The sequence below is a fragment of the Penicillium waksmanii genome (assembly GCF_028829765.1).
Source record: "Penicillium waksmanii strain IBT 27052 chromosome Unknown utg000009l:1.0-4314994.0:1.0-4318279.0, whole genome shotgun sequence".
Classification (NCBI taxonomy): Eukaryota; Fungi; Ascomycota; class Eurotiomycetes; order Eurotiales; family Aspergillaceae; genus Penicillium; species Penicillium waksmanii.
In genome coordinates this window covers 594,551-619,976 of record NW_026643255.1, presented here as the reverse complement: position 1 = coordinate 619,976, position 25,426 = coordinate 594,551, and the positions used below count along the sequence as shown (strand labels likewise).

General features: G+C 49.7%; 9 protein-coding genes across 9 annotated transcripts; 3 read left to right on the top strand and 6 right to left on the bottom strand.

The window, feature by feature from the left end:
• Positions 1-147: 147 nt before the first annotated feature.
• On the bottom strand, positions 148-3,163 carry N7481_010594 (proteasome regulatory particle base subunit RPN1; the record flags this gene model as incomplete). The annotated part of the gene is given in 5 exon segments (XM_057269813.1): positions 148-174; positions 230-2,227; positions 2,241-2,543; positions 2,618-2,782; positions 2,855-3,163. 5 exon segments carry the CDS (start codon positions 3,161-3,163, stop codon positions 148-150), a joined length of 2,802 nt encoding a protein of 933 aa, XP_057116987.1.
• Positions 3,164-3,605: 442 nt separating this feature from the next.
• On the bottom strand, positions 3,606-5,687 carry N7481_010593 (uncharacterized protein; the record flags this gene model as incomplete). The annotated part of the gene is made up of 3 exons (XM_057269812.1): positions 3,606-4,690; positions 4,765-5,016; positions 5,075-5,687. The coding sequence occupies 3 exons, from the start codon at positions 5,685-5,687 to the stop codon at positions 3,606-3,608; spliced, it is 1,950 nt and encodes a 649-aa protein (XP_057116986.1).
• Positions 5,688-5,926: 239 nt separating this feature from the next.
• Positions 5,927-8,390, top strand: N7481_010592 (mismatch repair ATPase MLH1; the record flags this gene model as incomplete). The annotated part of the gene is made up of 4 exons (XM_057269811.1): positions 5,927-6,028; positions 6,106-6,285; positions 6,350-6,616; positions 6,678-8,390. 4 exons carry the CDS (start codon positions 5,927-5,929, stop codon positions 8,388-8,390), a joined length of 2,262 nt encoding a protein of 753 aa, XP_057116985.1.
• A 765-nt stretch (positions 8,391-9,155) lies between these two features.
• Positions 9,156-11,532, bottom strand: pps1 (tyrosine/serine/threonine protein phosphatase PPS1; the record flags this gene model as incomplete). The annotated part of the gene is made up of 6 exons (XM_057269810.1): positions 9,156-9,282; positions 9,341-9,397; positions 9,449-9,569; positions 9,665-10,567; positions 10,628-10,714; positions 10,776-11,532. The coding sequence occupies 6 exons, from the start codon at positions 11,530-11,532 to the stop codon at positions 9,156-9,158; spliced, it is 2,052 nt and encodes a 683-aa protein (XP_057116984.1).
• Positions 11,533-14,567: 3,035 nt separating this feature from the next.
• Positions 14,568-16,946, bottom strand: N7481_010590 (tRNA methyltransferase PPM2; the record flags this gene model as incomplete). Its single annotated transcript, XM_057269809.1, has 4 exons — positions 14,568-16,060; positions 16,147-16,520; positions 16,579-16,799; positions 16,866-16,946. The coding sequence occupies 4 exons, from the start codon at positions 16,944-16,946 to the stop codon at positions 14,568-14,570; spliced, it is 2,169 nt and encodes a 722-aa protein (XP_057116983.1).
• A 377-nt stretch (positions 16,947-17,323) lies between these two features.
• N7481_010589 (phosphoinositide binding protein ATG18) lies at positions 17,324-18,881 on the top strand (the record flags this gene model as incomplete). The annotated part of the gene is made up of 5 exons (XM_057269808.1): positions 17,324-17,375; positions 17,452-17,606; positions 17,688-17,847; positions 17,906-18,779; positions 18,833-18,881. 5 exons carry the CDS (start codon positions 17,324-17,326, stop codon positions 18,879-18,881), a joined length of 1,290 nt encoding a protein of 429 aa, XP_057116982.1.
• Positions 18,882-19,967: 1,086 nt separating this feature from the next.
• Positions 19,968-21,212, bottom strand: N7481_010588 (MIP transporter; the record flags this gene model as incomplete). The annotated part of the gene is made up of 4 exons (XM_057269807.1): positions 19,968-20,051; positions 20,142-20,212; positions 20,292-20,846; positions 20,963-21,212. 4 exons carry the CDS (start codon positions 21,210-21,212, stop codon positions 19,968-19,970), a joined length of 960 nt encoding a protein of 319 aa, XP_057116981.1.
• Positions 21,213-22,969: 1,757 nt separating this feature from the next.
• N7481_010587 (tRNA(Phe) (4-demethylwyosine(37)-C(7)) aminocarboxypropyltransferase) lies at positions 22,970-24,316 on the top strand (the record flags this gene model as incomplete). Its single annotated transcript, XM_057269806.1, has 1 exon — positions 22,970-24,316. One exon carries the CDS (start codon positions 22,970-22,972, stop codon positions 24,314-24,316), a length of 1,347 nt encoding a protein of 448 aa, XP_057116980.1.
• Positions 24,317-24,651: 335 nt separating this feature from the next.
• On the bottom strand, positions 24,652-25,321 carry N7481_010586 (nucleobindin SSP120; the record flags this gene model as incomplete). Its single annotated transcript, XM_057269805.1, has 2 exons — positions 24,652-25,136; positions 25,195-25,321. 2 exons carry the CDS (start codon positions 25,319-25,321, stop codon positions 24,652-24,654), a joined length of 612 nt encoding a protein of 203 aa, XP_057116979.1.
• Between the last annotated feature and the right edge of the window lie 105 nt (positions 25,322-25,426).

Sequence of the window (25,426 nt, the reverse complement as noted above, 5' to 3'; positions counted from 1 at the left end):
CGATAAACAAAATGCAACAGGGGAGAAAAAAGAGTCCATAATATTCCTCAATCGTTCTTGAATACATTAGATCCAACGACAACCCGACCATTGCATAAGACGTAGATTAGTCACGAGATATAAAGAGTCGGGAACAGTTCGTTTAGTTTATTCGGGACTTTGCCAGTCAGGGTTCTAGATGTATGGTCAGTCATATGTAACTTAGTTAAGTTGTGGAAAGAAAGCTTACCTTGCGCAGAATGACCAGACCCTCTAGGATGTTGCTAAGCGGAATGTACTGCTCATCTTCCAGCTCAGCCCTCTCACCATGGGACAGAAGCACAGGGGTGCTTTGTGTCTGCCACCCAGTGATAGTCTTTGGACGACCCGCTTGGCCAACAACATCCACAGCTTGACCAACACGAACGTTGACGCTGAGGGGTTGCAGGTCCTCATCGAGGGTAATGAGGAAACGAGGGAACATCGCTGTGATAAGGAAGTAGAGCAGGTAGTGGTGCTCAGCCAAAATAAATTGCTTGGCGTCAATCAAGGAAATGAGGACGGTGAGCAGACCAGCAGCCGACACACGGGAAAGAACCTGTCGGTCGGTGTGGAAGGGGTTCAGGGTCATGGTACCCTTACCCATGTGCAGGAGACCCTGAGCAATGCGGACCATGAACAAAGAGTTCTGGTCGCGGTGGTAATAACTGGCGAGTTGTCGCAGAAGCTGTGCGAGGCGGGCATTGTTAGTACCCGCACCGCAGAGACCCATAGCAAAGATTGCGTTGATAGCCACGTCATTGTCATTGTCGTGACTATATCTTGACAAGGTGTCGTAGACCTTCATCTGGGGGTTGCTAGGGCTGATGAGGCCCATTGCCAGGGGAACAGCTCGCCGGATGTTGCTAGAGCCGTAGTGCATAAGGTGACCGAACTGGCGGAGGATCATGTCTTGACCAACATCCTCGCCCATGGAGATAAGTGAGAGACCTAGCACGGCGTAAGACTGAACCAGCTCATCGCCCTTGTTCTCCTCCTTTTCCTCGATAATATCATTACAGATGTGAAGGAGCTCTTGGAGCTTGAGCACGGTACCAGTACCAGCCCAGGCACAGACCGAGGCAAGGACTGATGTTGGCTTGGCCATCGGGTGATCAACAGCCTTGAGAATGTCAAGAATAACGTCAACCTCCTCTTGGCGGCCGAAGTAAAGGAGAGCCAGACCAAGGGCCATGAACCGTGTCCACTTGTCCTTCAGTTGCTTCTGGCGCTCCTCATCCATGAGCGTAGTGGCAATGGCCTCGCTGACCTGGTGGTTTGAAGATCCAACAAAGATCAAGCCCAGCGAAACTGCTGCCATAGCAGAAAGCTGCATATCAAGGGAGGCATCTTCCACGATTGGCAAGAGAACCTCAAGGAGTTCCTCCTTGTTGGAGCCGGCGTAGGCCAGACCCAGACCCATGATGGATGCCACTCTCATTGGTACATTCTTAGCCTCAAGGTTATCGGAATCACTCAAGAGGGCAAGTGCGGGGTCGGAATCGAGACGAACGCCGGAGTTCAAGATACCAATTGCGAGCAAAGCACCGGCCTTAACCTGATCCTCGTTCGCGTAGGTGAATTTGTCGATCTTATCCAATCCATCCTCAACATCACGGTGCAGAAGCATACCCAACGAAGCTGTAGTTGAAAGCATACCGTCGTCTTTAGTCTTCCAGACCCACGGTCCCTTTTCTCCCTCAACGAGCATCATCTTATCGTTTCCGAAGCCGGCGTTGGCAAAGGAGTTGACGAAGGAACTCGCCAAGTTGTGTCGTGCCGAATCAAGGTTGGTAAGGCCTGCTCCACGGCTGCTCTCCAGGTGGGTCTTGTAGATATCCTCAGGCATCTTCGGGTCCAAAATGTTGAGCTCCTTTCCAAGCGACTTGAAGTGCTTTGGAATAGATGTGTTGTTCAGGCACTCGGCAAGAGCTTCATCCTCCTCGTCCTCTCCGGGCAGGTCAAGCCAGATCTGTTGGCGGGCAACCAGGAATGCCATTTGCTTCTTGAGAGCCTTGTCGGATGTGGCATTGATGTCGCTTTTAATGAGATCAATGTCGTTAAGTCGGATGGCGAGAACGATCGCTTGGGAAAGCTTGTTGTAGCGAACATAAATCTCGTGTGCAGTGCGGAGGAATTCCTGATCTTCGGGGTAGGTGAGCAGGTTGACCATGCTGACCATGTATAGGCAGACACGGGCATATGTGTTCTCGTCAACAAACCGGGGGGATTTCCCCGATGATTTCCATCTCACTCAGAAGATCGACAGCATCGGCCTCGGCGTTGTGGCTTAGGAAGTAGGGAACCAGCGACAGAGCGAGATCCACCAAGTCTTGCGTCTCCTTCTCTGCATTCAACCGGTTCTGGTATTCCTGTCCGATCTCCAGCGCCAGGTGTCTGATATATTCGTGGCCCCAAGACCCAAGATCCTCCGATTTGGCCAACAGACGGTATTTCAACGTCTCCAACTTCTCCTCGTCTCCGTAGGTCATGCCGAGTACTGAGAGCGTATCGGCCAGCGAATCCTGAAGAGACTCATTATTAGAATCGAGTAGGGGATTAAAGGAGTATTCCTGTGTGTGGGAAAAAAAAAACCAACCTTGACGGCATTCGCATCCCATCCCTCGTAGATCTCTGTCAATTCGTCGTAATGCGGTCGAAGGAATTTCAGAGGCTTCGGCACTGCTGTCATTGAGGATGTAGAGGTCTTGATAAAGTTCTTGATAGCTTCCACGGCAGGTCCATAGAGCGAGGTATCCGATTCCTATCGTAAACGAATGTTAGCATCAACATCAACGTCATCACCGACCGATCCATCGGAAGAGCATTGTCAAACCTTTAATCGCTCAACGAGCATTTCCAGCTCATCCTTCAATTGTTGGTCCTCCTCGCTGAGTTCATCTTCAAGAATGTCAGTCTTAACTCCAAATATTGGGGGGATGACCCGGAGAACACGGTCTACTCGTGGATCATCAGTGGTCTGGTGCAGTCGCAACCTACCTTCCTGCGGCTCATCATCCTTCTTCTTTCCATCTGGCGCTGCCTTCTCATCATTTTGAGGCTTCTTGCCATTCAGCTCGCTGACATCCTCAACCTTGCCCTTGCCCTTGTCGGCGGCGGTTGACCGTTCGCCCTCGTTCGCCATTTCTGACGGTAATCTGGCGACCAGGTCGGTGTAGAATCAAAAGAACGCGACGAAAGCTCGGATGTGAGAGGTTCAAGTATGCGGTCGCACGAATGTGAAAGGAAGTTAAGGGGGGTTCTGCAGATGGCGAGTGATGCAGTTGTTAGCTGGCGACGGAGCCATCGAGCTCGGGCTGTTGCAGCTCCCGGATCCATGATTACATAATAATGCCAAGCCTTCGTCATTGCTTTCCTCTAGCACCTTCCAGCCAGGCTTCACTTGAAGGATTTCACGAACTTCATGTATACTGGTTTATTTATGGGGACTTAAACACAAAAACACTCCCATATGAATGGAAAGGTGCAGTAGATCATTGTAAACAAAAAATATACAAGAACCAATAGATCAGAACCAATTTCAATACATTTATCAACCCTTCCAAGGTTGCTCTGATAAGACCAGCTCAGGACCGACCAATGAAGGTTCTTGCTTTAGTGATATGTTCCTCAGCAGCCAAGACTGATCCATCATATGATAAGAAAGGTAGCGTGTCGACATCAGGAAGACCCAACTCGAAGGTACCAAGCAGGGAGGTGATGCTAGTTTCTCGGCTCACTGGCTTTTCATCGGACGATGCTTCCAATTGATCGAATTCAGCCACTTCTGGGTCTGGATTATTACCACCAGCCTTCTCATGAGACCCCTCTCCAAGTTGGGCAGAGTTAATAGATTCTGTGAACTCTTCGGGGAGTCGGTTCAACTCAGTGTGCACGGTTGCCAAGGGGGAGGTGGTACCACTTGAAAATGAAGGATAGATCATGTAATATCCCTTGTCTTGCATCATCTCCAGTAGATATTCCATGAATGCTGGATATTTTTTAGAGACCAACTTGTGCTTTGAGGCCGCATTGGCCCTGCCTTCCGAATCAAGGCGACTTGAGAGGAATGAGTGAAACTCGACCCATTTATCACCAAAGTACAAGGCTGCATTGCTGTTTGGCGCTTGCCATAGTAGCGATGGGATATGCTCTTTCTTTTGATATTTCCCGTCATTGAAGGGTGGTGGTGGCGGTGGTGTAAACGGAGCATTGTCGGGCGATGGCTTGGATCTAGGCAATTCAAGCGAAATTCCTAGGAGGTTCGAGGATGCTGAGCGATCCCGAAATGGCTGATTGTAGCGCAAGACACTGTATTTCAGGTAATGATAGAATGAAGGGGCTAGTTCTGTTTGGGGAGAGAGAAGAAGGAGATGTGTGGTGCTTGGATTTAATGGATAAAAGCTTTCCACCGTTCGCAAGGAGGAATCAGCAGGGTCCATGTAGCGAGGTTCAACACGCCGGCGGAGGGTGATCTGTCCCTGAAATTGCGATAGCTTGAGAGATTGCAGGCTCTCTAGTAACTGAGATTCAACCAGTGGAGGGAGTTCGATGGTTAGTCTAGGTAAGCTTCCCAGATAATCAGCCGCATCTAATGAGCGGACGAGCCTAACGAGAGCTCCCGATGACTGGGAGGCATGAACAACCATGTCAACCTGGATATCATTCCAAGCTATTATAAACCACCACGTTAGTATTTTCAGGTTCCGATGGATAAACACAGCCAACAGGGATACATATATTTACCTTGCAGAGCGTGGCTTCGAAGAGATGCCACCCACATCAAATCTCTGGAAGGAGCTGGAAGTATGATATGAGGAGTACCACTTTCGGCTTTTTGAACTTCTAATCCATTCCAGAAGAATGAATCTTCCCAGCCTTGTCTCTGGGTAATTATGACTTCTGGGGCAATGAAATCCCAGATGAAATGAAGACCATCAACTACCGCCCATTCCATACGAGCGTCGGTAGACTGAGCTGCAGAGTCCGGCCGACCATCTTTGCAAGCGAAGTGATCAGCAAGGACATATGACTTGATGCCAAAAGGAGGACTAACCATGCCATGTCATAGGACATTCTGAGTCGCTGATTCCGTTCACTTGTTTGATACCTTCAATGGATACCTCATCCCTACCCAGCAAGACTAAATGAACTCCATTCAGCTTCGTCCTTGCCATTTCACAAGCCAAAGGCAATAAATCCGAGATACTGTGAAGGCTCGACCCCGCGAATAGCACAGCATTGCTGGCTTGGCCCTTGGGATATTTCTGGCTGGGAAGAGACTGGGCCAGATTGTAGAACTTGATCTTGTCGCCATACGGCTCCTCATTATCGTGGGTTTCGAGTATTTTGCCATCAAAGAGCTTCCCTTTCTCATTTATTGGAACTGCCGGGGACTGAAATGACCCTCCAGGCGATGCAGGTCTCGGAGGTCTGGATTTCGTCGTCGTCGGATTGTATCGCTCGGCCGCCGGGGTCAGATCGGTCGGCATGTGCTTGAAAAACTGATACACAATGACGCACACGATGATTATAATCACTATGCGCCGAGGTCGAGGGATGGCTGAGCTTTTAATGGGCCGAAAGCGCCCCGATTCAGGGAGTCGATGGTCGTCATCTTTCTTGCCCAATTCCTCATCGGCCTGCAGTGACATCTTTGCGGGCGCCATGCTGGGTCAACATAGACACCACTGAGGGGCTATTGCTAAACATAAGGATATACCTTGGTTTCCAAGTCCAAGGAAGCAAGAAGTTGAGCTGTGTGCATCCGCAGGCGAAGGGGTGTTAAAGAGAAGGCGCTCCGATTGGAATGGGGGGGGCGTCTAGCTATCGCCTTATCGTGGAGCCTCCGCGTTTCTTCTCCACTTCAACTTCACGTCACTCACACGCGCCGGGCAGATTGAACGAAATGGACGGCGCGATGGAAGTCGACTCTCCTGACCAACGGGGAACCAAACGCCCTGTTGAGGAAACGGAGTCATCTGAGCCAGCCCGGCCAAAGCGAATCAAGGTAGGGAGACGTCCAAACCCAAAGACCTCGACCTTCTTAGACTAGCTTCATTGATATGCTAACCTATGATAACATAGGCCCTCGATCCCGATGTCGTCAATAAAATCGCCGCCGGGGAAATCATCGTTGCCCCGATGCACGCGTTGAAGGAGTTGATCGAAAACGCCGTCGATGCGGGCTCCACCTCTCTCGAAGTACTAGTCAAAGATGGAGGATTGAAACTACTTCAAATCACGGATAATGGGCATGGGATTGATGTGAGATCTGATGACATCCCATTCCTTTGCAACCTCGAGAATGGTCCTTTCTAACCTTGTATAGCGCGAGGACCTTCCCATTCTCTGCGAGAGATTCACCACATCCAAATTGAAAGAATTCGAGGATCTGACTTCCATTGGCACGTACGGTTTTCGCGGCGAGGCTCTCGCCAGTATAAGCCATATCGCCCATCTCACGGTCACAACCAAAACTGCTGGGTCGAGCTGTGCCTGGCGTGCACATTATGGTGATGGAAAACTGGTTCCTGCGAAGCCTGGACAGAATGCAGCCCCGAAAGCCACTGCTGGACGTGGGGGAACGCAGATAACAGTCAGTATTATCTTGCACAACTTTCTTTAACATCAAAGTCTAAAAGCATCCGTTATAATAGGTCGAAGACCTTTTCTACAATATTCCCACTCGACGCCGTGCTTTCCGCTCTGCAAGCGAGGAGTACGCTAAGATACTCGACGTGGTCGGCCGCTACGCAGTACACTGCGCTGGTGTCGCCTTTTCCTGTCGCAAACACGGCGATTCAGGTGTGAGCATATCAACTCCATCAAGTGCCACCACAGTCGATCGGATCCGTCAAATACACGGCAGTGCTGTTGCAAATGAACTAGTGAAATTTGAGATTGCTGAGAAGAAGCTTGGTTTTCAAGCCTCCGGGCTTGCCACTAATGCGAACTACCATGTCAAGAAGACCGTCATACTGCTCTTCATCAACCATCGCGCAGTGGAGTCAACGGCCGTTAAACGCGCGGTCGAACGGACCTATTCTGCCTTCTTACCGAAAGGCGGACACCCATTTATCTATCTCGATCTGGAAATTGAACCTCAACGTGTTGATGTCAACGTTCACCCCACTAAACGAGAGGTCAACTTTCTCAATGAAGAAGAAATTATCGAGATGGTGTGCAGTGAAATCAGATCCAAGCTCGCTCAGGTTGATGAAAGTCGAACGTTCCTAACACAAACCTTGTTACCTGGGGTTCAAATTGAAACAATCCAACCAGGCCCCGAAAGTGCACTATCTGGCGAAGGTGTTGCGAGTAACAAAACAGCAAGCACTCCCAAAACACCAGCAACCTCTAAACGACCATATGAGAACAACCTCGTCCGTACGGATTCAAAAGTCCGCAAAATCACATCAATGATCACCCAAGCTCCTATATCATCTCCCTCTCATCTTGGGGCGTCCGCTGAAGCTGGTGCTTCGGCCTCTTCTATACTAGATGACGGCCTCCTATATGAAACAACTGATCGTCAGCCCCTTCGCATCGCCCTCTCCTCCATCAAAGCTCTTCGCAGCTCAGTACGCGCTGCCATGCATAATACATTAACGGAGATGTTCGCATCGCATACCTACGTCGGCCTTGTAGATGAACGACGGCGCCTGGCGGCAGTTCAATCCGGAGTGAAACTCTATTTGGTCGACTACGGGCTCGCCTGCAACGAATTCTTTTATCAAGTTGGATTAACGGACTTTGGCAACTTCGGAGTCATCAAATTAGACCCGCCACCAAAGCTCGTGGATATTCTAAAGATCGCAGCTGAATCAGAGCAACAAGCGCATCCCACTGAGACCGACGATGAGTCTCAAGCAATATTTTCCAATGCCGCAGATGTCGTAGCGCGCAGTCTGATCGAACGTCGAGAAATGCTTGATGAATATTTTTCCATGCAGATCAGCCCTGAGGGTGAGCTGCTCACAATTCCGCTCCTACTGAAGGGATATGTTCCTTCGCTAGCAAAATTACCACGATTTTTGCTCCGGCTCGGACCATACGTGGATTGGTCTGGGGAGGAAGAGTGTTTCCGAACTTTCTTACGAGAACTCGCAGCCTTTTACACGCCAGAACAACTTCCCACCCCTCCGAATACACCAGTTTCCAACGACGCAGAGGACACAAATCCCGGCGATGCAGCTACAGCACAAGAAGACCCTCTGATTCAACCACGCCGGCAACAAATGGCGCGAATGTTGGAATATGCCGTATTCCCTGCCATACGTTCTCGACTTGTGGCTACGTCACGAATGTTACAGGGTGTGGTGGAAGTTGCAGACCTGAAGGGACTTTACAGGGTATTTGAGCGGTGCTAAAGCGACCAAAGAGGGATGTCAAGCTCGGAGTGCACCATGCAGACCTTTAGGCCTAATAACTCCCATGTCGGGGGATAAAATTCAAAAGTCAAGTTAAAAAGTGATCCTGTTTTCGACCACGCCATTGCCATATGAGCGGCCGATAACACATGTACCCATAGTCAATACAGTGGTATGGGAAAGAAGTAGAAGAGAGAAGAGGTAAGATGCATGCAGCCAAAGAGGTGGTGGTAAGCCATCCGCCACGCTCCATAGATCCCGGATTGATGAACATAATCACCCAGCATTCTTCGTCGCATGACAGGAATAGCAAGAGGGACAAAGGCTGCAGAAAAAAAGAGCAGAAAATCCCGGGACAGCCCGTGAAAACCACTCTTCGCTAAAGATGAAATGATATGGAAAAAAAGTAAATATGTCAGAATTTGTCCCAAGATGGCGCTCTGTGAGACAGAAAGAAGAAAAGAAAAAATATCATGCGAGGACGTCAAGGTATTGTTTGTATCATCAACATGGCGGTTGATAATCCCATTCCACCAAATCTTCGCAACGCCATGCGCCAAGACAAATCTGAAACTCTGAAGGTCATCTCGTGTTCGTGGAAATCGTAGGTCAAATCGTTCAACATAAAAATCTTGCGAGGCTGTTGGAAAGTCCAGGCAAATGCAAGGGTGAAGAATGGTAATTAAAAATGTCGCGACCGGTTAGGTGGATTCGGGGAGGTGTTGGAAGAGAAATGTCCATCCATCGTCGATACGTAGTAGGCATTCAGCTTCTCGAGTATGGTTTGTTAAGTAGCGCAATCTCGCGGGCAACGCTAGACCATTCTAATTCTCGCTTTATCTGGACGTTACGCTTCTTCATCTGAAGCTCTTCCCATTGTAAAAGCTCATAACTATCGCGAGGTCAGCTTTGTGGTTCCCGAGGGAGAAGTGGTGGCAGGTGAGTCTTACACAAAGCGAAGATGGGGCTGGATAATGACGTTTAGTCGCCGAGCCCGAACAAAGCAACTAAAAAATGTTAGGGGCCGTTCGACAAAGTCAGATTCGGACAAAACATACTATGCTCGGGGAAAAGAGAGACCCTTGGTTGCCATGACTTCGGCGATGCAAATGCTGGCGGATCGAGAAACCCCGACGCGGCAGTGAACCAAGGTTGCGCAACCGTCCTGCTTTCCTTTTTCTAGTCATAGAAACGTCAGCACATTCCCAAGCCAGAACCGAAGGATGAAAAAAAATAGACGAGACACAATCCTCTCTTCTTCTTATGTCACTCACCGATGAATTCTAAGCAACGATTGATTTCTTCCCAAAGCGGGTCAATGCCGTTGTCTTGGACATTGTCGATATACATCAAATTCTCCGGGCCCCATTCGGCGCGTTCGGCGTCGCTCCATGAGACAGGTTCGCCAATGCTCAGGACACGTTTGATGCCAAGCTCGGTCAGTAGCTGCGGGTTATTGGCATGGTGGAGATTTCCCAGATATAGATACGGCAAAATACGACTGGGCAGAGAGCCGTCCATCTTCAAAAACCACTGTGGGTCCCATATGCTCGATGTATCGATCGAATGGGATACCGGACTTTCCTGAAGCAGGCGAGGCTGGATATGGCTGAGGAAGGCGACATCTGTCGGATATGTGAAGAAGTTGCGCTTCTTTTCGCAGTGTAATCTAAGCCAGGCCTCGTGGGCCGGAACTCCTTCAGCAAACATGAAGTATGCAACGGCAAGAAGAGAGCTCTCAGTATATCCATCTGCACAATGAATGAATACCTTGCGAGGCTTTCTCCTAGGTTCCGTATTAGCCATGACAGAATCAGCGTCATGGTCTGGCGCCTCCGCAGGCTCATCCGGATTGGCAAGGTAGTATATCCATCGGATGGTGTTGACGAGGTCTTCCACTTCGCGGGTGTTGCCGGAGGGAAGGACAATAGACCCAGATGATGGGAACTCCATCCGCTGCGGGCCCTCTTCGAGCTGCTTATCGACCATACCTAAGAAACGTGGTCCTGGAATACTGGCGAGGTCGCTGGCTTCGATCAAAAGATCATACTCGTCTTCCTTTGTTGGTTCGCACACGCCGGGCCTGAGCAAATAGTCCGGCGTTGGCCCCAACCAGACATTGGCTGATATTTCCGAAGCCCGAGACATGCCGCACATCTCTGACCGCTCCCATTGGACTGGCGAGATGGATTAGTATATTTGGGAAGGCGAAAGTGAAGAATGGTCTCAAAACCTACAGAAGTCCATCACCTGGCCAGTAGGATTGCCCTTCGCGTCAATGGCTACCAGATTGGGGTGTTTCTTCTCGAAGTCGGCAAAGGTACCTAATGAAAAATCAGGTTAGTCAAAGAGATATTTTCCCATGTATATATGTGCGATACTGACTGGTGACAACAAAGGTGTTGTATGTTGGTCGTTCGTGGAGAGCATCATGCTTCATCCGCCATGCTTGTTGCGCCAAAGTAAAATCCTCCGCCAGTGCAAGGAGCTCGGATTTGCTGGATCCGTCTTCTGCGTACACCACAATATCCGACATAGCAGCCAGCTTGGCGGTCTGGATCTGGAAGTTACGCACCGAGAACCCATCTGGTGGATCTGCCATCAAGAACCGTGATGAAGGAGATATCACTTCGCTTGCGCAGACGGCACCCTTGATGCGTGATCTGCTCAGATCGCCGCCAAGCTTGACCACAGTGATACCTCGCCAGCATTTTGGTGTCCGGCGCGAAGCCCGCTTACGGCTTGAAAAGAATCCCAGCTGCAAGTGGTTGTCGGGGTGAAGCCCATGCAGCCAAGGGAACATTTGAGCAGGGTCCGACAGAGGCTGCGATGCTGCATGATCCAGCGCAGCAGCCAAGCTCTCTCCATCGATAGCATATACTGTGGGAGATGGTAGGCGGGAGATGCGCACGAAAGAGTCTGGTGGATGTAAGAGAGACGAAGGCTGTTCGGGGAAGCTTCTCGGTATAGGAGGAGACTCAACCGGGGCGCTGTCGGCGGTGGATGGCCCCGTGGGACACACTGGGATGTGTTTATTGGGGATTGGGCTCGGCCGTCGGTTCACATTCAGTGCCGATGGAATAGGAGATGGGGGAGGGGTCGAATGGTGCAGCGTATGCTGCTGGACGAGGACAGTCGCCATGATCAAAACAAGGTCGCCGATGGGGCAGGTTCAACAATCGTAAGTCGGTTTCTGGTGGAAGAGGGTTCGTGTTACGTTATCGGCAGCCAGGCGACCAGAAGATCACATCCTTCGCAGACTGGATGAGCGGGTTAAGTTGATGGTTGCAAGTTGCAAGTTGCCGCGGCTATTGTCGGGTGGTCAGGTCAGTCCTTGTATATGAGACAACCAGAGATGATATTGTATTTTCAAGGGAGCAGCAGTTGGACAACTCCGAAGCATGTCTGGAATGTCAAAGGGGGAGGGGAGGGAGAGAAATACAGTTATCAAAGGCCCACCCACAGTCATACGACGCAGGTGATAATAGTGTGAGCAAGGGGGACAAGGAATTCAAGGAAGCAGTGGATTGGCACTTGAAATGGAGGGAGGAGGGGGTAAAACGAAGAGGGGAAACACAAGCTGAAAAAGAACAAGGAGTCTCTAGTGATGTGAGGTGATGATGCTTGGAAAGAAAAGAAGAGAAGTGAGAGGACGAGAGAAGAGGAAGAGGGGAGGATTGTGTAGTTGGCTGCTTGGCTTGGCCCGTGGGACAAGATCGGGCGCGCTATCTAAGTGTGCGACACTCCAATCCAATTACCACAACAATCCCCAGAATCATTTCGCCTTCTTTGGCTTTACCTTTCCGAGAAAAACGAAAGGGAGTCCCAGAGATGTGGAGCAATACCCTTGTTCAACACCCCTGCAACATACGAATCCCCCTCTGTGGTTTGCCTTGAATCTCATCATCATCACTTATCATCGTCGTCATGCCCCCTCCTCCTCCACTGACTCTCCCGGGTCTGGTCCCTCCGTTCGCAGTCCCGAGTATCCACTGTTGACCCACGGCGGATCCTATCAAAACACCATAATCCTATCCGAAATCAAATCGACCATTCCCAGAGTTATCATGGCGGGTCTTACTTCCCCCGGGACCCCCGCGAGGGCGCCTCGATATACGCTAGACCAACCCTTCCCACGGACGACCCCATCGAGGTGCACCAATCATCACCAGGGATCGATGGCCATGACGCTGAGATTCTTGCTGCCCCTCGTTCTCGGCCCAGATTCCTATCCACCCGGTCTTGTCTGTGCGTCCGGGGGTCACCTCCACTCGCTTCCTCTACGAATCGTCGTCGACAAGAGACAAAGAGACCCCGCACACATCTCTCCTCAAGCCTGCATAACCGTGGAATCCGTGGAATGCCGGTTGAACTCAATTTTTTTTCTCGAGCTTCTCATTCAACAAAGATAGAAGCAGCCGTCAAAGTGGACCAGAGAGTGGGCCGGGAAGCCGGGATGCTGACAGGTTGGGATCCGCCGAGCGAAGCTGGGCAGACAACATCCACAATATGGAGCTTCCCACATACAGTAGCCTGGATTCCTTTTCGACCGTATCGTACTTTAGTTACATATTGAGTAGGGGAAGTGCAGCACTGGGACTCGGACTGGGGCTGACCCCGGATCGCCCATGCGCGCTCCACCAAGTGGGGGAGAGATATGCGGGCAACACCAAACGTTCAACATCCCACCATGGCACTCAACTTATGTCGCTCTCTATTAATAAACAAGGCAAAACAAAACTAGACAACACTGGACAACACATTCACACCACCACATCATTGTCGGATATCACTCCCTCATGTGATGGCCAACATTGAACTCGCAGATGTGCTCGGAATAAATAGGAACCTAATGGCTTCGACCAGCGCACTGGTGCCCAAAGGAAGCACACCAGTGTGTGTCCAAGGTGGCACCGCAGGAGAAGGATGGCTTGTCAATATCTGATGTACCTAGGGTACCTCTGTACCTGGGAGTCCCCCCTCCCTCCATGTAGCCCCACCCCTTGTGGCTGCCCCTGAACCGTGTAATTGGTTGGCAATTTCTTGCATCTCCTCGACTAGCCGTCACAGATATAAGCGGCCGGTTATATCAGGTGGGACTTTTTCCAAGCGATCAGGCAAGGCCTCCGTAGATCTTGTCTTGATTCTCAGGACGCTTGGATGTGTCGATCGTTAGAGTTGGAGTTGAGTCCTCGCAATGGTCCTTGCTAGGTGGCGAGTGCAGGTGTTCACACCACGCTGACCTCCCTCGATGGTGAATGGATAAAGGTTACCATGCCGCGTACTATAACTAGGAAGGATCAACAAGATCATCGCTTGCTCTACCACCCTCACGGGGATGTGCCTGAAAGCGACTCTGTTGGAAGTTTATTGGTATAAACTTGGAATCGACAAGTCAGAATATGTCGATGTGGAACCTGGCAACTCAGGCTATACTTCATCATGCTGGTATGGGAATCTAATAGACAACCTTGGAAGCTGGCATCTAGCGTAAGAAAGATCATTCAAGTTTCATACCATACTAGGTAGGCTTTGGCGTGAGTAGACGAGTATTGACCTCACATCTGCTTGTAGTACTGTCCTTGCTTTGACACATTCCAAGGTTTGTTTCACCCGAGTGGCAATCAGATTAGAAGGTAACACATTTGATCTAAAGCGAGCCACATCGTCACCGACCCGGAAATTGCAGCTAGGAACTAAGCATATTTGCAGCTATCGGCATCGCCCACTTGGAAGATAACGCCGTAATGGGTAGGTTGGTTGGTCCGGCCAATTGGATTGTGGACTGGCGTCCACTGGCTAACCACTAACCAACCACAACAATCACGAACCGTGTCTAGGAACCAAACAGAACCGGTTGGATGGTTGCAAAGAAATAGTTGGATCATTTTCTATTGGATGAATGATATGTATGTCCGCCTGATCAATCCACATATCTCGTTTTCTCAGTCTGGATTGGAGGATGCAATGTCGTGTAATGCGGATAGCTGCCGTCCAGTACCTTACGACCTTCAGTCACGCTTATGCAATACGCCTTATACCCAATCCCGTGCAGGGTTCCTGTTTGTGATTTCCCAATATTGTTTGGTCCTGGTTCTGAGCGGCCTATTTTTGGTCCGCAATGGCCTTCCCAGTCGCATTCCATTCTTTTCCCAATGTACATATCTAAGGGAGTGACTAGGAATGGGTTTGGCTTTCGGCGGCGGAGATCGTCCACGTATTCCCCGTCTTCGAGTCTTGCGATTGCAGAAGCCACGATCCCTCTGACCAGAAATTTCCAAATGCGTAGCACACTCCTCCTCCACCAAGTAGAAGAACAGCGTCAGTCGCAATCGTGTGGGCGACGTGGCCGGTAAGCAATGGTCTTGGTCCCTCGAAATTTGCTCCGAGTCCGATGCTTGAGATAACAGTTGGACCGCATAGCTTCTTTTCTGATAACGTCATCAGTTGCTGGATGTCCAGCAATAAGATTTCTTTATCAGCTGGAACTACCTGGCGAGGGATAATGCCTCCAGCAAGAACCAAGCCGAACGATGTTGTGTTCACTGTTGCCCCAAATCGACTCAGAAAGGGGAAAAGTTGGGGCACTGCATCCCTGATGCTTTGGGTGAGGTCTGTGATCTCCACTTGCAAAGATCCATCCTCGCAACGAGAAAGATTCCATGACCAAAAGTCTTCTAAAATAGTTCCAGTAGCCCCGATACCTCCAAACAAGACCCCGGAATGATCGTTTATCCTTGAAAAGCTTGCGCCAAAGCGAGCTTGAGGTGAAGGACCGACCGCCCTGACATTGACCCTTTGCCACCCTCGCTCGTCCTTGTCGTTCCATAGCACCCAGCTATCCAGGAGCAGGTGGTTGTTGGACTTGCCACCATAAACAAGGATAGAACTTTTTTCATCACCGCATGAAACGTCGGTGGCGTTGTGTCGGAATCGCGGCTCGGGCAGGGGTTGAACCTGGCTCCACGAATTATCACGGCGTACCCAGCAGTCGCTCAGGGGAGCAGTGGGGGATGTCCTGCCACCCACAAGAAGACATCTAGAATTTCTGGCCAGTGGGGTAACAGTGTGACACATTCGCGTGGGGATATGGGGCGGCGGAACTGTTGAGAGTAGCCCGTTAATGCTTTCAGTGCGAGTATACAGATCCGTGGAAGCCAGGCGTGATTGTTCGCCTTGACCACCATGGTAACCGACAGAATGGTCACCATCCGGTATCAATGCACCATATCGTCGGCGGCCATTATTTTCGGGTGGGCAATGCGGTGTCAGTGCAAATCGAGACGAGACATCACCTGAGGAATGCTCATTGGTACTCTCGGGGCATTTGATCTTTTCTACGCCGGGACTGTTTGATGCAATCAACACGAAATAGTGAGAAGCAAAAACTGCAAACTCTTCCCACTCATCAAAGGCTTCGAATGAATCCAGCCCGGTTCGTATCGAATCGGGCAAGAATTCGCTATCAGACCATAGATCCCATAGGCTTCTTGCCCGGGCTTCAGACCAACCAGCATTTCGAAATCGTTGTTCTTGTTGGCCAAGCGTGGGAAACTCGTGGATCGAGAATAGAGGAGCCCGCACTTTGTTAAAATGGGTCATCATCGTCTTCGCAAACGGGTGGTCAGGACCATCTGGGAAGAATTGCTCCAATATACAAAATTGGACATCTAAACAATAAAACATTCATGGGTTAGCATGCAGTCACTTTGACGATTGAAAAGAACAAAGCGTGCCATTCTTCTTCTTCACTCACCATTGGTTAGCTTTGAGGCCCATGTCACGACATTATGGGCAGACTTGACGTCCATATAAGTCAAAGAAACCTCTGCCAAGAAAAGCACCGAGCAGTCAGTAGAAGGCAGGACACTAGTGCGCAATACCTCGTCAAGCTTCTTCAAGTTGTACATATCGCAGCCCACGGCAATGTATCGGGAGCTGCGAATTTGGATAGGGTCTTCGTATTCGCCAAATTGAGCATCCTCCAATACGCTGGTGATTTCGTTGGATTCTTGAATGGTTCTCTTCTTATGGTCCATGAGCTTTTCGTAGTCGATGTCCACAAATACGGTATGCCCACTACGACCTGCCTTCTTCTCGTCGCTGAGCAGCATGAAGGGCAAGGGATCACTGCGAATTTCGTTCAGAAAGATGTTTTGAAAACAATGTGTTAGATCTGATAACTCACTATCCACAACCCAAATTCAAAACGTATTTGGGCTTATCTACCGGTGCTTTCTCCATGAATTGTCGAACCGTCTCCGCCATGGCATACATTCGGAACCAATAACCACGATTGATGATTGGTGACCGGCGCTGTGGTTTCTTCACAAAACAACTAAAAAAATGCGGTTCGGGCAGGTAGATTCTCTCAACGCTTCGTTTGGACGCAATACTGCTATTGTTCGTCTGCGACGATCCGTGAGCATTTGGCACATCTGGCGTCCAACGCCTCTATGGAGTACGAATACATACCCCCATGACCTCATCAGCTGCCTTTTCGGACTTCGAAGAGCCTCGGGAGGCAGCCATTGCTGGTTTCTTGACCAAACCCATAACTTGTGGAATCAATCTGAATGGTGCAAAGTATTAGTAGGATATTCCCTGCCCACCTGCAATAAATTTCTCTATCGATAAGAAACTCGTAGGCGGTGGGTAATCAAAGTGTGGCCCGAGCGCCTCAGTGACTCTCGCTTGTGACGACGATGTTCCTCTCAGCATCTCCGCAAATCTCATCTTTCCCAGCCCCCAGCACGTTTACCTGGAACCGAAACTTGGGCCACTAGGGCGATGATAGGGACCGACCGGTAACGGGCGACTCCTTGCTAGCTCAGCCCGATCTTCCATCTTCCCCAAGCTAAGCGGGGTACCATCTACTTACAGCTCTTGTATCCACCTCTGCGACCCAGGCCAACTTGCGCGCCGCCGCCAAAATGGCGATGAACTTCGTCACCTTTAACCAGGACTACAGTTACCTGGCTGTCGGTAAGTTTCACGAACTTCCCGCCATCAAAAGAAGCGTGATACGGACAATGAGAGCTTGTTTACTGACATCGGCCAGCCACCTCCAAGGGATTCCGCATCTTCACCACCGACCCCTTTGCGAAAAGCTATGAAACAAAGGAAGGGAACATTGCCGTGATTGAGATGCTCTTCTCAACTTCACTGGTAGCCCTGATTCTTTCCCCTCGCCGCCTACAAATTACAAACACTAAGGTTCGTTCAAGCTTGCACCTACAGGGCAACCACGTCTAGTATAAGAGGCCTAGACAGACTCTTCTAACATTATCAACATAGCGTCAATGCACGATATGCGAATTAACGTTTCCAACCACGGTGCTTGCTGTGAAACTAAATCGCAAACGCCTTGTCATTGTTCTTGAAGATCAGATCTACCTCTACGATATCCAGACCATGAAACTCTTATCCACGATCGACACGTCACCAAACCCGCATGGTGCGTACCTTCACTTTTCCGGTCTGTGAACCAGCACTGATGATGTCTTATATTCTAGCTATATGTGCCTTGGCCCCTTCGTCCGAAAACTGCTACATGGCGTACCCCCTCCCTCAAAAGGCACCCGCAGCCTCGAAACCACCAGCACATGCACCCCCCGGGACAACTCATGTCTCACCCACAACCGGCGATGTCCTTATCTTCGATTCCTCTAAATTAGAAGCTATCAATGTCATCGAGGCGCACCGTTCTCCACTAGCATGCATCACACTCAATAGCGAAGGAACTCTGCTTGCGACTGCCTCGGACAAGGGGACGATTATTCGAGTATTCTCGGTTCCAGATGGTCACAAACTGTACCAGTTCCGACGAGGTTCCATGCCATCTCGCATCTACAGCATGTCCTTCAATACAACGTCGACCCTACTTTGCGTGTCATCTTCAACCGAAACCATCCATCTGTTCAAGCTGAGCCAACAGGGGCCAACATCAGACAACTCACCTCCCTCACACTCACCAGTTGGTCGCGACTCAACGTACGGGACCAGTCCGTTTGGAAGGTCGCACGATGAGGATGAAATGAGCGGTGAGACCAGTTCAGAACTTTCCCAAAGGAAGCACAACGGGACTCTGATAGGGATGCTCCGCCGGACATCACAAAATGTTGGAGGAGCGGTCGCTGCCAAAGTTGGGGGTTATCTCCCCAAGGGCGTTAGTGAGATGTGGGAGCCAGCGCGAGATTTTGCGTGGATCAAAATACCACGAGCGAATCCCGGAGCGGGCAATAACAACACCACTGGTCCTCTTCGTAGTGTGGTGGCTATGAGCAACAACACTCCCCAGGTTATGGTTGTGACCAGTGACGGCAATTTTTACGTCTTCAACATTGACTTGTCGAAAGGCGGAGAGGGAACTCTCACCAAGCAATATTCGTGAGTCTAAAACCCGAGAGTTTCTATTGAGAGATGTACTAACAACGTTCTAGGGTGATTGAACCGACTGATAGGCTAGGATACCCTGCTACGGATTACTGAGAAACGGCATTTGCACCCGCCTCTCATTCCAAAGCCGAATGACTTTCCCGTGAACAAAGTCGAGACCTCGTAGATATTAAAATTCACGGGAAAATCCAGCTTTGGGGTGAATTACGGTGTAGATCTCGTTTTACGGAGGCGTTTTTGTCCAATTTTGGCGTTTTCTATTTTCCTCTTTTCTCCCAGGGATGCCCATGGGTGGCTCTCACTGGGGTTCTCTTTTTCGGCCATTATTCCCCTCGTTCCGAGCGTTAGCGTTTCGATTTGTTTGGCATTGGCCATGCTACAATCACCTGATTATCTGGCCGTCTGACTTACTTACTGGCTGCATTTGATACTTCCAACTTCCAAATTTGCTTCCACAATGAGCACATATGATCTGTTCCTCGGGCACTCTCTTGAAAGGCCACTCTATATAGTATACTAACAACAACTCCATTCCCGAGATCACGTAGAAAGAACTTGGTCAATGTACTCCGTATATCATCAGAGTTTGGTTGCGGGATTTCTGAGTAGCCAATGATGGAACCTTTTACCATAGCGTTCGGCATACTATGGTACGTAAAGTAGTACGAAAAGATCGTGAATCTGTCTGGTACAAGGAGACAACTGAGAGCACATGATGGCTAGTTTCTTAGGATTCAAATTGTGAATGCCCAAATGCTACTGGGAAAATACACAAAGGCCATGGGCCAATCCTAAAATGCATAATGGCTCGAGATTGAAATCTGGAAGTGACGCATTTTTTGGGACTACAGTCTAGCCTTTTGTGTCCTTTTCTCTTCGCCTATGATCAGCATTGATAATGCTTCACTGCAGGGGTGGGCTATTGTGGAAAAGAACTTGAAGTCCTTTAGTGATGACCATGTAGAAATGATCGCCATCCTAATCGCTGTCAAAATTTCACTGTGTCAACTATATGTATATCTCTGTACACGGGGTTGCACGTCTAACTCTATTTCTTTCATCTAGTATGTCCATATCGTAACTTCACCTCCAGGGCTGCTTTATGTATCTGTTAGTAACGGTTATACAAGAATGTGGTGTCGGGCGGTAATCAATGGCCGCCTCCGGGCGATAAGCCCGCTACGGCGAGCTCCGCGACTCGGTCCAAAGTGGGTCAATGTAGTAAACCAGCCCGTGCCCGATAGAAGCCGCCAGTGGCCCAACCTACGTCAAATTAGCAAAGGTTCTTTCTTGAGATGTAGATAAGGCCTGTCGGTGGAGGCAGCCTCGAGCCAAACACTCGGTACAACTTACCCAGTGAATCCAATGATAGGTGGGAAACTCCGACGCCACATACGCTCCGAAGCACCGTGCGGGATTAAGACCTGCAGATAAGAAGGTTATTTAATGTCCAACCCCTGGCTCTAGTTTCTTGCTTCGCCATCCCCTGGGTGTGCCACTTACTCGCACCAATGTATCCCTCGCGAGTGAAAGCGGTTCCCCAGCTCACTATCCCAAGGACCACGCCGACAAACCAGGGACCAGTGGCCGGGCCGAAGACCTTGGCTTGTCGCGGGTCCAGCGCAACACCAAAGGCCAGGAAGATCAAGATCAAACAGGCCACAAACTCGATGACTAGGCCATCCGTGGCGGGGACCATGGAAGTATCAATGTGACATCCTCCAACGGTGAATTCCCGAGTGCCGTAGGCACTGTTCAGCAGAAGGCCAGCCAATGCACCACCGAGAGTCTGGCCAGCTAGGTATAGGATCATTCGCGGAAAGGAAATGATACGCGCAAAGAAAGTGGCTAGCGTAATTGTCGGGCTAATGTGGCCTCCACTCGAGGGAGAAAAGGTGTAGATCAACAGCGGAGTCAGAAGGAGATTGGTGATGCCGCCGAACAGTGGGGAGAAGAAAGTGACTGTATGGTAGACACCGGCCTCGGTCTGCGGCGAAGTCGTCTTTGACAGTGGGTGGGTAGTCACCCAGGACGAGATAAAGACGTTCATTAAGCTCGCTGTATAAGATTGGGGTCAGCCATCTTCATTGTGATATCACCACATGGTGGGAGCATTCTAGCGTGAGTACAGAAATTTCTTCCATCCCCGGATGTCGAAGGAGAAACGGTCTTACCGATACATTCCAGCATGGCGAACTTCCATAGATCTGCACTAAGAAATCCCCGTAAGTCGAAGATCTCGGCCAATGTCATGCACGGTGCAGCATCGGGTACTCTTTCCAAGACATTGACATTCTTGGGGTCATTCCGGTCGACGATGAAGTCCTGATTACCACCCAAACGACCCGCGAATGGAGGTATAGCAGGCTCAAGGTATGTATGATCGCCCTCAAGCTCGGTCTGGGGCAAATAAGCTACGACCATGGCGTTTCGATTGAGTTTCACCCGGATCAGGTACCCCCGCGATTAGGCAATCGGTGATGAAACCTTGCCTTGGCTGCGGTGGTGAAACGTAACGAGCTTTCCGTTCATTGGCTGATATTGATGACTCATCTCTGCAAGGTTTTTCCCTCGGCGAAATATTGACCGCCGAGCCAATCAACACCCGCAGAGTGGGGCCAGCTGGCCGAGTCACCGCCGTCGCAGTTATTCGTTGGGGATGAGTTTGATATTCATTTTCTCTACGGAGTACCAAGATCCTAGTGGATATAAGCAACTGCAGATGTGACTACCAATCAGCTGGTTGACCCGTCAATCAAGATCCAATATAATCAATCGTAGGGCGCGAAAAATAATAAAAATGTGGCAGCACTCAATGTCCATCATCATCACCCAAATATCAGGGGTAGTATTGCAGAACATCATCTTGGACCCGGAATATAGACCGCAGCTGCTTAGATGAGATCACCGGGCTCATTTGTGCACCTGGAGTTGGCCGGCATCCACCCCAGGATTTCCTATGATTAATATTAATCACCACCGGGCCCGCTCTTCTCCCATACCCCGTACTATGGAGTTGGTAATCCCCGCTAAGTCAACGACCTATTAGTCAAGGAAACTAGCAGTCTATCCTTATGGGCTTGAATGTTGATTTCTTACTCTTTACAGGTCTTTGTTTCACTATAACCCGCAGTACGAGTAGCTCGCATTGGCTCATTTAGCGAAGTCCCAAGATGTTGTTTCTTATCGAGCCAGTTGAATGCTACTACTAGTATTAAGGTGACACCCCGCCTGATAAACTTTGAATCGTTCAACGGTGATTTGACAGCCCGAGCAAGTATATCTTAACATGTCGACCAACCCCCCCTAGTACTATTCTTTGACGCAAATACTGCCCCAGGTCACCCAAAATGAGTGCCACGACGATTGCCTTACCTACTACTTAAGGGGAGGGCAAACGCGCTATTTCGAACAAGCAAGATCGGTTGTCGAATCTTGGAAGTTCCCGCTCAATGTTCTAACAACTTGAAGGCTGAGGCCTGCCTGTCGTTGAAAGCCTTGGAAGTAGTATATTCCAGGTTACTATGCTCATTTCTACCAAATATTTTGGAGATATATCCTCGCCCTCGTCAATACCTACCTACCCGTTAGTATCCAAATAGTCACGAAGGCAGACTCGGAGGTTTGCATTTTTCCACAGTGGCCACGGGATAAACATGGCGAAAAATATTTCTCAAGTCGTTCAATTAGTAGAATAAGTACCAAGGAATTGAGGTGATGTGACTTGAAGTTTTCAATTAGACAATGCCAGTGTGTGACTGAAAGTGTTCATCGGCCGCCCCTTAGGCCAATTTGGAATGACATGCCTGGGCAACAGGCTGACAGAAGAATTCAGGTACCTAGTACCCAGTCAACTAAATCCTCAAATCAATACTAGTACTTAAATTTCTTGCGAGAAACAAAAAATAGAAGGATTTGTGAATGAACTTGCTTAAAGGTCACGTGTCGGAATTTGTGGGCGTTAGCTCGGCGTTGCAGAAACTCACAACTCGACCTGGCGACAACGACACCCTACATTCTAGGTCTAGAATGAAAAAAGACCAACACCTGCACACCCTCTGACATGGGTTGATAAGCGCCGATTTTGATGCCAAATTCGAAATTTATATTCAAAAAACACCCACTTCATGCACATCTCGGACCATTCAAGATCAGTCGCATAAATTGACGAATACTTTGCAATGGATCAGACAACAAAAAACCAGGATCGAGGACCAAAAGATGGTACAGCAAGGTCAAAATCAAAATGCGACTATCCAAAACGTCCTCGAGCCTCTGAGAATAAATTTAATGCCCTGCAAACGGGAATAAAGGAATTTCTGAAAACCCCGCCATCACGATCACTTCTTGCTGAACTCGAGATCTCTTTTGACGATATCACTGCATCTCTTCCAAAGCGCTATACAGTCTATGAACCCCTTGTTCTACTGCCGGCAAATGCATTTAACGCACCTCCACTTTGGGGCACATTCTGTGCGGCGCTATCACCGGAGCAGAAAGATTTATTGTATACCTCAATAGCGAAGGCCTTCGGACGACTAGGCGCAACCCATGTGGCAGTAAATGCACCTATTGCCTTGGCTACTCAAGGCCAAGAGAACCGAATGCGAAGTCCCACCGGTTTAATTCCACTGCACGGCAACTTTGGGAATTCCCCCAGAGCCGCGGGGGATGAAAGTGAACAACCGGATACGGCGGAGCTCGAACATGCATTCTGGGTGCAAACTGTGCAAAACCATGGCATTCAACAAGTATGGGCTCCGCTATATACGATGTTCTCCCGCGGAAATATCACGGAGAAGGCCCGAATCCTGGGACAAGGTCCCTCCCAAGGAACATTTCCTGGCTTAGATGAACAATCCCTACGAGGACAAAAGATCTCGGACGTCAGCGTCGTTGATATGTATGCAGGCATTGGCTACTTTGTCTTCTCATACCTCAAGCGAGGTGTCAAACGTGTTTGGGGATGGGAGCTGAATGGTTGGTCCGTGGAAGGCCTGCGGCGAGGATGCGAAGCTAATCGATGGGGCTGCCGGGTGATTCGGGTTCGGGAAAATGGGAGATTGGATATGACGATTGAAGAGCTTGTGGACAGCCTTACAGCGAATGACCGGGTTGTCATCTTCCATGGAGATAACACATTCGCGGCCGAAATACTTACAAAGATCCAACATGTTATGGAGCAGAGAAATGCGTGGAGTCCTGTCCGTCATGTCAACCTGGGTCTTTTGCCTTCTTCAAGACCATCCTGGGACAATGCGTGCAAGGTTCTTGACCGGCAACAAGGCGGTTGGTTTCATGTCCATGAAAATGTGAACGTGCGAGAGATTGAAGAAATGAAGGAAAAGTTAAAGACTGAGCTGGCAAGACTTCGAAAGATGGTCCACGCCGAATATGTTATCCTGGCAGACCCCGTTATAGACTGCCATCATGTCGAACATGTCAAGACATATGCTCCAGGTGTCATGCATTGCGTCTTCGATATCCAAATTTCGCCTCTTGAAGATTCTCTCGGTCTTGCAGAATGACAGAGATGATATCAGAAGCTGCCTCGCGGACAATGCAATGCTAATAATGGCAGCGGCCCACACTACCTTTGTTCGAACATTGAACCATTGGGTAGCTGAAAGGCAGACAGAGAAGCCAGTTTAATGCGTTCACCCCTCTCTTCAGACAGTACGCTCCAGAATACAAGCCTCGAATATGGTAGATGCCATCACGTCTATTCATAGCCTGAGATGGCGAGCCAGTTCATATCATTAGAGTCCGCACGAGGCATAACCATGAGACATTTCACCCCACCATAGTCCTGTATGTGAATGTTTATGTACATTAAGAAAATAATATCCAACCGAAAAACAAACTAGAAGTTGCGACGGAATTTCGAGGGGATGTTGACCTCGACAACCTGCATGCGCTCCAGCTTCTCGAGTCGGATCTGGGCAAGTTCCTCCTCATCGTGGCGTCGGAAATGTTCGATATCCTCGGGATGCGTCAAATCTTCCTCGGTGGTATCATCTCCGTGGAACTTTTCGAAGTGATGAATCTCGTACTCATACTCCATGTCGCCATGGTGTCCGGGACCAAAGCCGAGGTCGGGCAGCCGGGTGCCAGCAGCGACTGCCTTCAACCAGGCATCACGGGTGATAGTACCGGTGTTTGTCGGGTCGAAAAGATCAAAGACTTGACGAACAGCAGCTTCTTTGCGCGACTGATCCACGCCCTTATTGGATTCGTCGTCGATACCGTAGGTCTTGCGTACTTCGTCGGTAGTCCATGCCCCGGACGCATCGTAATCGTGGAGTGTGAAGAATGAGGGCGCATCAAAGCCTTCGATGTGATGTTCCTCTAGAGAATGCATTAGCAGTCATTCAAGCGCCATTGAGTGTTTTCGACTCCATCGTACCCATCATGTGTCTCGTTGCCCAGTCGTCCGACTGCGGTTGATCATTGGAGTGTGAGCCATGAGCACTGGCCAAACCACTGCTCAGGGCGAGTACCCCGGCAACAAAGCAAACCAATCGCGCGACCATGATCGGAGAATAAAAGGAAATTCTGTACTCGTACTCTGTACTGGAAAAAGGAACAGCAAGTCGATTGCGGCCAACTTCCCCCCCCCCCGGCGCCACAGGAGAACC